Source organism: Rhinatrema bivittatum, chromosome 5, assembly GCF_901001135.1.
Source record: "Rhinatrema bivittatum chromosome 5, aRhiBiv1.1, whole genome shotgun sequence".
Lineage (NCBI taxonomy): Eukaryota > Metazoa > Chordata > Amphibia > Gymnophiona > Rhinatrematidae > Rhinatrema > Rhinatrema bivittatum.
Genome location: NC_042619.1, coordinates 31,305,855 through 31,318,321, shown reverse-complemented (window position 1 = coordinate 31,318,321; position 12,467 = coordinate 31,305,855). Strand labels below are relative to the sequence as shown.

Below are 12,467 nucleotides of genomic sequence, written 5' to 3'. Positions count from 1 at the left end.
TCTCCTGTAATTTGTGAATACTAACCTACTTCCTTTACCTCTTAAAATGTTTATTTTCCTAGCAAAATGGTTTGTTGCCCTTTATAATATCTTTGTTTAGTTTTGTCCACTGCTCTTCTGCTTTCTCTAGCTTTTCTACCAGTTGCTAACTCCTTGAGATACTCTCTCTCATCTTAATAAAGTTGGTTTTCATTAATTCTAGGTCCCTCGCCCTTGAAACAAGCAGTGAAGCACCACTTGCTGTGCTCTGAATCTGAAACACACAATATGCTGTGATCAGAAACTATTTCTCCATTTGTAAGCAGCAGGTCCCATATCATCACCTCACATGTGGGTTCCATTACCAGTTGCCAGAAAAGTTCTCCCTGTAGAGAATCTGGAATCTCCCAGCTTCTAAGCAACACTGCAGCCAGAATGTCCCAATCAACATCCGGCAGGTTGAAATCACCTAGCAGTGGAACCCCCCCTTTCATAGAAAGTTTGTGAATATCCACCATTAAATCTCTTTCCATTTCTTCTGCCTGTGAAGGAGGCATAGAAATGGATGTTCCATTATCTCTTTCCACTCCACCCTTTCTTCCTACCCTATCCTTCCTGAACAGATTATATCCTGGTATAACTCTGTTCCAGCCAAGTCAGTCTCTTCCATGACTGCCTCTAGACTAGGGACTCAATTTCCCATACTATGAGCATTAGTGTACAGAGCTTTCCATACATTAACATTTTTTCCCCATAGTCTTCAGGTGTTAAATATTTTACTTATCTGAAAGCTTCTGCTTGCCTGAGGGGGTCCTATTTTCTAAAGAGTTTTGCTGCTAGCACAGAATGGTGTGAACCTTTGCAAAAATAATGTGGCCTGTTTGGTGTTTGTTATGGTTTATAAATGACTGAGCAATAATTATACCTTCTAAGTGTATCCCATTACATTGGGGGGAAGTCTTACCCATCACACTGCAGACGTGAACAAAAATCCATCCTGTCCTGCAAGCCTGGACACTTTTGATTAAACATTTGCAGAGACGGTTGTATCATTAACAGGTTCCATTTAAATATTTAGCACATTTATTCAACGTCTGCTACTCCATTGATCTTTTTTATGCAGAATGGCCTTTAAGGAGAAGAATATTAAGACACTGCATTAATGTGATGATATATTAAATAGAAAGGAAGAAATGGCCTTATTTTTCCCCATAATTAAAACCCTCCATTGTGCACTCAGTTCACATTTTGGGGGGGGGGGGTTATTAACCTATTTTTTTCTTCTTAATCCCAGTTTCTGTGGGCTATGAATATGAATCTTGTCCAGACTTGATCCTGTGGGAGAAGAGGACAGCAGTGCTACAGGGTTATGAAATCGATGCGTCCAAGCTGGGGGGATGGGCTCTGGACAAGCACAATGCCCTCAACATACAAAGCGGTGAGTAAACCTTAACAAAGCTTGCTAATAAATCAGCCAAACAAGATGAACATAGCCTTGGCCTAGTAGGAGAGGGCATGGCCTAATGGTTGAAACAACAGGCTGAGAACCAGCAAAACCAGCGTTGAAATCCCACTTCCCTCACCAATGCCGAGTCATTTTCTCTCTCATTGTCTCAGGTACTTAGTAACAACTATAATTTCAAAGGAGTTACTCATGTAAAACCTAACATACTGTCGGGCCGATACAGAAAACCGCGCGGGAGAGCCGGCGAGCGCCCGCCCGCTCTCCCAGCGTGCGCACAGGCCTCTCTCCTGTGCACACAATTCAGGAAGCCAAGTATGCAAATTATGGCCCGCGGTAAAAAGAGGCAGTAGGGACACCTTTTTGACAGAAGCGGCGGCTGTCAGCGGGTTTGACAGCCGACGCTCAATTTTACCAGCGTCGGTTCTTGAACCCACTGACAGCCACGGGTTCGGAAAATGGATGCTGGCTAAATTGAGCGTCCGTCTTCCAACCCGCGGGCAGATTTTACATTTTTAAAAATTTTTTTACTTTTGGGGCCTCCGACTTAATATCGCTATGATATTAAGTCGGAGGATGTACAGAAAAGCAGTTTTTTCTGCTTTTCTGTGCACTTTCCCAGTGCTAGCAGAAATTAACGCCTACCTTTGGGCAGGCGTTAATTTCTGAAAGTAAAATGTGAGGCCTGGCTGCACATTTTACTTTCTGGATTGCGCAGGAGTAACTAATAGGTCCATCAACATGCATTTGCATATTGCGGGCGCTATTAGTTTCGGGGGAGTTGGCCGCGTGTTTTTGATGCGCTATTACCCCTTACTGAATAAGGGGTAGAGCTAGCGCGTCGAAAACGCGCGGCCAAACATGGGCTAACAGTGCGCTCCGCCTTTTCAAAAGCCATTTAAGTGCACTTAACACAGTAAAACATATGGACAATTCAATGGCATATATTGTAGCAATTTTTAAATGCCCCCTTTCATGGGTAAAGTGCATTTACCCATGGAAAATCAAATTTTAAGCTTGTAAATGCTTTTGAAAATCAGGCCCTTAGATTTTTGGGACAGGAAGTTATTATACCTGAATATTAATGCTATAAGCCACCTTCAGCATTATTTGGAAAGGCAAGCTAAATATACAAATTAATGTTACATGTAGAATTTGTTGCCGATAGTGCACAAAACTGGAAAAGATATCATGAATCTCCTGTAAATATCACCTGTGGTGGCCTGCTGGGGTAATATCTAAGCTATGTAAGGTATGCTCTTCTAACACCTGTATAGCCCTGGCCTGTTCAATTCATCCTCTTATCTTTCTAAGGTTGAAGAAAAACAAATAACTAGTTACAGTTGGGTAATAATAATACTTTCATATAGCACTTTTAGAAAGACGTGCTGCATCTGAACATAATTATTAAACAAAACTAGAGTTATACCAGTCTAGTCTGTATAGAGAATACAAAGGACACTATTCAGAGCACTGCAAGTGAACAATTTATAGCTGGATAAATTGTCACAGATATTCAGTGGAACACTGCCAATCAGGTGCTCTGTTGAACATAGCTGGATAAAGTCTTAATTAGCCAGCTAAACTGATCCACTAAGTTTAGGACTGCTCTCTAGCATGACTAGATTTACTGGAAGATGCATCAAGCCATGGTAGTGTTGTAACACATGTTAAACAGCGTATATCACACAGTAGAGCACTCGCACAGTGATATCAAGTGATATGCAGTATTTTGCATTTCCCTGCCCAGGTTCCCTCCCCTGTTACAATGCCATTCTTTGCATACAATTTGCATGCATGAATAATGCAAATGCATGCAAAGCAGGTCATTACTAGACAATGTAATGCAAATATTTTATTGCGGCCGATCAAGAAAGAGATCAAATAAAATAACAACACCTTTTTGGTTTTTGGTAAATGTGGCATTAGAGCACCAGGACCCTAACACAAATCCCGAGGCTCCCGTGTTTCATTTATCAGGCCTCCAAAAGGGAAAAAAAAGTCCCACGACCACATGGGGAGGTTAAGCGCAGGTCAGGGCTCACCCCGTATCAACTCGAGGAAGCCCCAACTGCCCCAAACTTAAAAAAAAAATGTTAAAATGTAGGCGCGTAGCAACGGCCCCCCCAAGACAATAAATCATAATAGTGCACCCGACACCCCCTCCCCCCAAATACCGATAATGAAATGTTTTATGGTCAAGGACCCCACCCATTACCCCCCCAGCACCCGAACTCCCTTCCTCACTCCTCGAATTTAAATTACAGTAGAGGCTTCTGGGTCGGGATGCCCCCTAGCACCCCGCCCGATCGGCATCATTCTTCAAAATGGTGTCAGCCTGACTTTGCTCTTGCCATGTTACTAGGGCAAGGTCCGAGGATTGGACCCAGGCTATGTGGTTGAGGTCTGATCCCCGGACCCTGTCCCAGTCATATGGCTGGGGCAAGGTCAGGTTGGTGCCATTTTGAAGAATGGCGCCAACTGGGTGGGATGCTAGGGGGCACCCCAGCCACGACACAGGGGCTTCTACTGTAATTTAAGGTTCGGGGTTGAGATGACGTGGGTAGGGGGTGGGGGCCTACTTTGGAGCTGTCGGGGCCATCTCGATTGGTGGCCCTAGGTTGAGATGGGAGTCAGCATTGACCCCCCTCAACCTCCCCATTTTGGTGGCTCATTCTTTTGCCCCGCAGTGTTTGGCTCCGAGACAATAGAATGCGCCATAGAGCTGTGAAGTTTTTTGGGGGGAGGGGCCCCACTATTGCGGCGACAGCCCCCCCCCACGATAATGGGACCCCCTCCCACGATAAAACTTTGCAATTTTGTGGCTGCCTCTGAATAGTGGAGTTAGTCTGATATATTATCCAGCTATAACTTAACTCTGCCATGGAATGCCACCAAACACCTCCAGCTTATGCAGCTAATTTCATCTGGCTAAGCAGCTGGATAAATCAGAGTCATTTAGAGCAGCTGGAAATTTAAAACCGTGGTTTGTCTGGCTAAGTTCCAATCGGGCCGATTCAGTAAAGTCCGTGATAGGGCGGGCAAACGCCCGCTCTCCCAGCGCGCGCACAGGCCACTCTCCTGTGCGCGCGATTCTGTATTTAAATGAGGCCCGGCGGTAAAAACGGGCAAAAGGAGGCGCTAGGGACACTAGCACGTCCCTAGCGCCTCCTTTTGGACCGGAGCGGCGGCTGTCAGCGGGTTTGACAGCCGACGCTCAATTTTGCCAGCGTCGGTTCTCGAGCCCGTTGACAGCCACGGGCTCGGAAACCAGACGCCGGCAAAATTGAGCGTCCGGTTTTTCACCTGACAGCTGCGGGCTGACTTCAAATTTATTTTTTTTTTTTTTTTACTTTTGGAAAGTTTCGGGACCTCCGACTTAATAACGCCATGATATTAAGTCAGAGGGTGCACAGAAAAGCAGTTTTTACTGCTTTTCTGTGCACTTTCCCGGTGCCCGAAGAAATTAGCGCCTACCTTTGGGTAGGCGCTAATTTCTGAAAGCAAAATGTGCGGCTTGGCTGCACATTTTGCTTTGTGAATTGCACGGGAATACCTAATAGGGCCATCAACATGCATTTGCATGTTGCGGGCGCTATTAGGTTCGGCGGATTGGACGCGCATTTTCGGCCCCTTACTGAATAAGGGGTAAGGGAAAACGCGCGTCCAGTGGCGGGTTAACAGTGCACTCCGTCGGAGTGCAATGTACTGTATCGGCCTGAATGTTAGCTGGACAGACTGCATATTGAACCAACAGTGTCTAGATTGCACTCTTTGTTATGTAGAGAAACATATTCTGTTATATGGACCATAGTTCTGGCCAGAATAATTTCCCAAACTGAAGATGAGAGTGCGTAAGGGATGCCAAGGGTTATCATCTTCTGCAAGAGTTCAGAGGAAAAGAGAACTGTTGCTATCGGTGCACACATGTTTAAAGAAATAGAGCATCATCAAATGAAATTATATAAAAATGATGTGCTCCAGGAAACTCATAGGAGAACAGCTCTTTGGGGACAAAATATCTAACAGCAAAATAGAATGAAGCTGAGGCACAAGAACTAGGAGGAAGCCTGGAACTACAAATGCCAAACTCATCGGAGCACACAGACAAAAAAGTGGTTTCTAAGGAAAAATAATTATATTTATCATACGCCAAAAGGCAAAGAACCAAGAGGGCCACAGTCATCTCTCTTAGCCGTCTCCTATTATCTCTCATTCCTTCTCCTTTATCTCCCAATAAAGAAAATGTCCATAGTCTGCATGGCTTACCTCCTAACTGCAGCCAGTGGTGACTGTAATCAAGTGTTTAAAGTGTTAGAGGCAAATGGGATCAAGGCCTTTCCCCTCAGCGACCCAGTCATGCTGCTTATTCATTTAAAATTTATAAACTGCCTATCGACATTCCTAGGCAGTTTCCATAAAAACATTCATAATAGGTCACAAATAACATGAAGCAAGTAATAAGACAGCTGAAATCTAAAATCACAAAAGTGTAAATCAATATGAATTTAGACATAAAACACACATAAAATAAAATCAACACATAAAAGCAAATTACTTAAAAAGCAATATCAAATCGGTAAACCTCCTACAACTGATACTAGTACTAAGATATATATGATAAATTAAAAACCAGATGGAACAAGAAGTCCTTCAGCATATTTCTAAACCTAAGTAAGACATTTTCTCCTTTCAACCGCTGTGGTAGAGAATTCCATAGGTCAGGCCTTGTATATAGAAAAGATTCATGTAACTGTACTATTTTAAATGACGGGATATTGAGTAGTAAATGTGAGGCTGATGTTAAAGATCTCGCCAGACAGTATAATTTCAGTGCTTGTCCTTCTGTACATGTGTTCCTGCATCACTTTGGAGACAGCTCGCTAGACCAAGGGTCTGTGTGTTCTGCAGAGCTGTGTAGATACTCTCCTAGAGCTTCCTTTCTGCAATGATCCTGCCAACCCTCATTTTTCCTTCGCACTTATTAACACTTGATCTTTCATCTTTACGCCCCTGGTTTAGACTAATCAAACATCATTCAGTATGCACAAAATGAAATGGATTTAGTGTTTCATTGTCAAAAAGTAAACAAATCTTTAATCTTAAAAATCCCACTTCCATGGTTGCATGACATCGCTCAGGCAGTTACCTTTATTGAAATGTGCAGCTGTGCCCTCTGACGGGGCATTCATTGACCATGAGACGGTTGTTTGCTTCTGTGCTGTTCTCAGAACTGCCCCAAGTATTCTAATAAACAGAAAACTTCATTGATCATGTGTGCAGGTTGGTGGCAGTTCTGTTCTTTAAACAAAGACATATAATAGTAATCACTCATTTATACTGTTGCAGTTCCTGAAAACTTTAGCTAGTGGCTATGCAATAGCTGTGGCAAGTTTCACCATTAGTATTGTTTATGCATGATAACAAACCAGATTAAAGTAGACAGAACAAAATGTTGCATAGCTGATGCCCTGAGTTGACTTTCATACATTTGGACAAATAGCTTTGTGTTGTGAATGATGTGCAGAAATAAACTTCTGACCTTGATGGCCTTTGTGTTTTGTTTGGGTTTTTTTTTCTTCCTCTAGGCATCCTGCATAAGGGGAACGGGGAAAACCAGTTCATTTCCCAACAGCCCCCTGCCATAGGAAGCATCATGGGTAATGGACGTAGGCGCAGTATTTCCTGTCCGAGCTGCAACGGGCTGGCGGACGGTAACAAACTCTTGGCACCTGTTGCCCTGACGTGCGGGTCAGATGGAAGCCTTTACGTTGGAGACTTCAATTATATACGAAGGATCTTTCCTTCCGGAAATGTCACCAACATCTTGGAGTTAAGGTACACCCAAGCTTCTTACCTGATGTAGTAAGCAGTTTTCCCATAACAATAAGGAAGGAGAAATCCTTTGGCACATTAGATCCTGAGTATTTTAGCTCTGCATTGAGATTTTTTTTGTTCCCAATGGAAAAGTGCAGGACATGCCATAAAAAAAGGAACAGCAAAATTAGCTTGACTAGAATGGTTGTAAGTCTGTTTTCCAATTAGACACAGGTAACCACTCTACATCAGTGCTTTTATAGAATTACCAATGTTTCATTATAAGCATCTGAACCAAATATTCCTGAAGTCCATATTCAAAAGCCATTTAGATGAATAACATAATAGTTATCCATCTAAATGGCTTACTCAACTATATTTACCCTTTAACCGGCTAAATTCTAGCTGGCTGATAAGTTAGACGGCTAGAACTTATCCAGATAAGTTAGGAGCGGTTCAGGGGAATAACTGGTAGGAGATGAATTAACCAACTAACTCCAGTATTCAGAGTTAGCCGGATGACTTAGGCCTGGATTTTCTAAGGTCGCAGACCTTAGAAAATCCGGAGGTAATGGGGGGCGAGGAGGGCGAAGCAGGGGGCGGGCCTGCGAAAGCCGGCAGCCATCGCACCACTGCGGTGCGCCGGCTGCCGGCTTTCGCACCGAATAACTACACCATAAAAGGTGTAGTTATTCGGCGCGAAACTGGCGGCGATAAGGGTCCTTACCTTTCGCCTCCAGCGATGTCTCCGCAGAGACGGCCCCGGTGCCGCCCCCCCGACTCCTCCTCTTCCGGGGCCGACTCCGCCCCTATTTAGTGATCGCTTTTGAAATTGACCCCCTTAGCTGGCTAAGTCTGGTCACGTCAAAAGCTGTCTTAAAGTTAGCCCGCTACAGTTAGGCAGCTAGCAAATTAAGATGGCCGGCTATATTCAATAGTGTGGCTGCCCAGTTGAATATGCCTCCAAAGTTAGCTGGATAAGTTCATCTGGCTAACTTTACTATCCGGACTGTGTCTGAATATGTACCTCCCTATATTCCTAAAAAGGAAAGCATACATTGTAAGCATTTTTTTACATTGTTGCATCTCTCTCGCAAGGCTCTTATTTTATACTACAGTCCCTAATCTAGATATAATTATATTTTCTAATTCTCTTTATGTACTTCTATTTGTTATTATTATAAGTTCTAAAATTGTTTGAGGCCACTTGCTGAATGTTCTCATTTACTTATTTATTTATTTATTTTGAACTTTTTTTTTATACCGACATTCGTGTAAAAATACACATCACATCGGTTTACAGCGAAACAAATTATTGGAATAACATTACATAGAACAGGGGTTACATCGAACTGGGACCTGGGATATTAAATACAAACTGCTAGGATATAATTTAAATAACATACAAGCGTGAAATAGAACCGAACTGAACACCTCCTTCTCTGATGAACTCAGAGTGACTTCAATGGCAGGGGGAGGATAGGATCGGGGGAGGGGATTTCTTATGGTCGATTAGCAAAAAAGATTACATCAGGTGAGGAAAATAATAGTAGGTTGACAAGAGGATTACAACCGGAGACTAAGAGACTGCTCTTTCTCTAATAAGTTTATAGACACCTCATTTGTGACATTCCTCCTTGAAAGGGCGAGGTTTTCTGTTTCTCTTGCTGAAGTCTCTGCCAGGCCAGAGCCTTTGACTTTTTACTGGTAAAAACTAGGGATGTGCATTTGTTTCATTCGTTTCATACGTTTCCCATTATATGCCAATTAGATGTGCATTTGTTTCATATGTTTCATATCACATATGTTTCATATCACATATGTTTCATATCACATGCTTGTATAGGAAACGTATGAAACGAATGCACATCCCTAGTAAAAACAGTACTATTCTTCTCTGTAACACTCCCTTTTAAGTGAAAAGAAGCACACAAAAGTTTACTTATAAAGCCTCTTCAATCAGAGAACATTTTCAAGTTTATATCGGGACAGAATGAATAAAAGTATTTCTACAATAAGGAACCAATTAATATGAATTCCGCAGCTGCATTTCAACTTTGCAGCGGTATTCACTAGAAATGGTCAAATCAGCCAGTCTCCTTTTCTGTTTCCAGCAGCTGAACAGAACAGTAAGATTTAGCCCCTAAAATTAATTTAAGAAACACAGTTATAGCCATTTCCACTGAAAAATATATGGAAATCAATATTTAGTAAGCAAATGAGTGGCAAATTTATCTGAGTAAAGTTACGCAAGTAACTTTTTCCGAATATTCAGCAGGACCTCGTGCACATAAGTTTCCCCACTGAATATCCGTGAACAAAGTTATGCATGTAACTTTATCAGACAAGTTCGGGACTGTAATTTGTCTGGCCAGACTTTAGCCAGAGAGCACAGGACATGTGTAAAACCCTCCTCTCTGGGAATAGGTATATTCCTACTAAGGGAGAGAGGATGCTATTTAATAAGAAGAATTTAACACAATCATTCTGAACACAGACAATGGATGGAGTGTGCTGGTTTGTTTACCTGAAAGGGAAGACAGTATCTAGGAAAACCCTCTGCTCCACACACAGCTTGATACCTCCCCCCACCCCAGGTCTTTGCATAGAGGTGTCTGTCCAGCATACAGGAAGCCCCAAGAACCTACCCTCTTGAGCTTAGAGCAAACATCATGAACACACAGCAGTGCCAAATCTTAAACTTATTAGGTGCAAATGAAAAGGCATTACATTCTGTAATATGCAATACACAACATTAATATTGTGAGCACAGACAGGGAAAAAATAGGCAACTCACAAACTAATATGATGGTGAAAAGATAAAAAAAGGAAAATATATTTTAAGTACGTAGGTATGATTATGAGTCCTTTCTTTTCAAATCAAAACTGAAATCTCTAGGAACTGTAGAGTTCATGAAATGACTGAGGTGTGTAAACAGACCAGACAATATTTCTCATTCTCAGTTCTTGAAACAATGTAGGGGCAAAAGTCAGTCTGTGGCCAACCAGTGCCATTTTTAAACTGACTGTGTCTGGCCTAGAGCCTTAGGGGGTGCTGCGGGCTCCACTACATCACAGCTCTAGTCGTCCAGGGGGGACAACTCAAAACCAATACTAGAAAATATTTGTTCACAGAGAGGGTGGTGGATGCCTGGAATGCCCTTCCGGAGGTGGTGGTGAAGGCAAAAACATTCAAAGAATTCAAAGTGGCATGGGATAAACACTTTGGATCCCTAAAGGTTAGAGGATGGAAAGGAAAGAAAGGGTGCATGGGGGTAACTTGCTGGCGCGGCAGTTACTACCCTTAACCAACTTTTGATAAAACTGCAACATTGCCCTCCGTTTCAATGGCAGGCAGAAAAGGGGACTTGGATTCAGACAACAACCAATGAGGGACCCTGACTTTTAAGGTCTGGGGAACTGATAAGCATGGGGGTAACCTGCATGAAACAGCAATTACCACCCTTAACAGGGTCGAGACTACTGATGTAGAACTTCAAAACAAAGTTCTATGTTGGGTTTTCGTCTTTGGATGCTCAACAATCAAGAATGCTGAATCTGTTGAAAGGGAAGCATCCTTAACACTTTGAATATAAACTGTTAAGGGCATCAGAAAAGCTTGGAAAAAATCCCCGAAAAACACAGGAATATAATTGTAACTTGGGACCAATGATTATAAGTGACCTGCTCAAAAAACATGTATAAGCAGAAGACTGGCTTACACACACAAGTGGTATCATGGTCCTTCATGTAGCACAATAATGTTTATGTAAAACAATATCAAGGAGTTTTCGAATGCTTATTTTGATATATTCACAGAAGGTGCGCTCATAATTTGAATCTGTTCTATTGCAGCGATTGACAGTTATATTAATGAAAGTCATTTCATTAAAGTACATCATTTTTCTATGAAAAACAAACATTTGTTGGTTTCTTATTCAGTTTTTTGAAGTTTAGATCCTAAGGGGTAGATTTTAATACCTACGCGCATGCGTCCATATGCACGCACTACCCGGCGCGCACACATGGACGCATGATTTTAAAACATGCACAGGCAGGTGCACGCATGTTATAAAATCGGGGCTCAGCGTGCGCAAGGCCTTCCCCCGTTCCCTCCCAACCCCCTAATCCAGTGGTTCTCAACCTTTTTTCTGTTGGGACACACCTGACAGATGGTTCTCACATGCGTGACACACTGAACACATGACCATCATAGGGCTAAATTTAAAAGTACAGTTTGCATCCACAGGAACCCCCCTGACCCACAATTATGGATGTAAAGCAGAATTATGACATCCCTGTACAACTCACCGTACAAAAAAGATATTCTAGTTCTAGTGTCATCTTAGTAACAACAACACAAACTCCAACTACCTGGCTCAATAGCTCTACTTATGAAACGACAGCAGTTTATCCTCTTGAGAAAACACAATAAATAGGACTGATACAAATGCTTACATGTTAGTAAAATACCTCACCTCGGTCACATACACAGAACCAACCTAACATACTCCCAGGATCTGCAGTAATGCATATAAACTAATCTGCACACAGTTACACCTGTATTATGGAATGCACTCAAACACTAACAACCCTACTTATGAAAAGGAAACACTACAAATATTAAATCAGGCCCTAAACACCAGTACACCTCCTATTAGGAAAACAGAATTAGCCAAGCAGCTATAGATCCCAACACAGAAATTATTGTAAAAATATACTAATAAAAATCCTGTTGTATGTAAAGCCTGTTGCTAATTTATTGTTCACTGTAAACCTGTAAAGCCTGTTGTATGTATTTATTTATTTATTATTTTTATATACCGACATTCATCTCAATTGAGATATCACACCGGTTTACATTCAGGTACTGTAGGTATTTCTCTATCCCCAGAGGGCTTACAATCTAAGTTTTTGTACCTGAGGCAATGTAGGGTAAAGTGACTTGTCCAACTGTCACAAGGAGTGACAGTGGGACTTGAACCTTAGTCTCCTGGTTCATAGTCCACTGTTCTAACCACTAGGCTATTCCTCCTCCCTGTTAGCCTGTTGCTAATTTATTGTTCTCTGTAAACCGAGGTGATGTATATCTTTACGTGCCGCGGTATATAAAAATCACTAAATAAATAAATAAATAATAAGCAGAATAAATGTTTCAAAACAGCTATGAACAGAATAACATCCAACAATTAAAAACTCATAAAAACTA

At 42.0% G+C, this 12,467-nt stretch overlaps 1 protein-coding gene across 1 annotated transcript in view; it reads left to right on the top strand.

Moving 5' to 3' along the window:
• TENM4 (teneurin transmembrane protein 4) overlaps positions 1–12,467 on the top strand; it is a 954,015-nt gene that overhangs the window by 775,931 nt on the left and 165,617 nt on the right. Inside the window, exons 19-20 of the mRNA XM_029602209.1 lie at positions 1,274–1,417; positions 7,030–7,279. Of these exons, the coding sequence (XP_029458069.1) occupies positions 1,274–1,417; positions 7,030–7,279 (394 nt within the window). The remainder of the gene's footprint in view (positions 1–1,273; positions 1,418–7,029; positions 7,280–12,467) is intronic.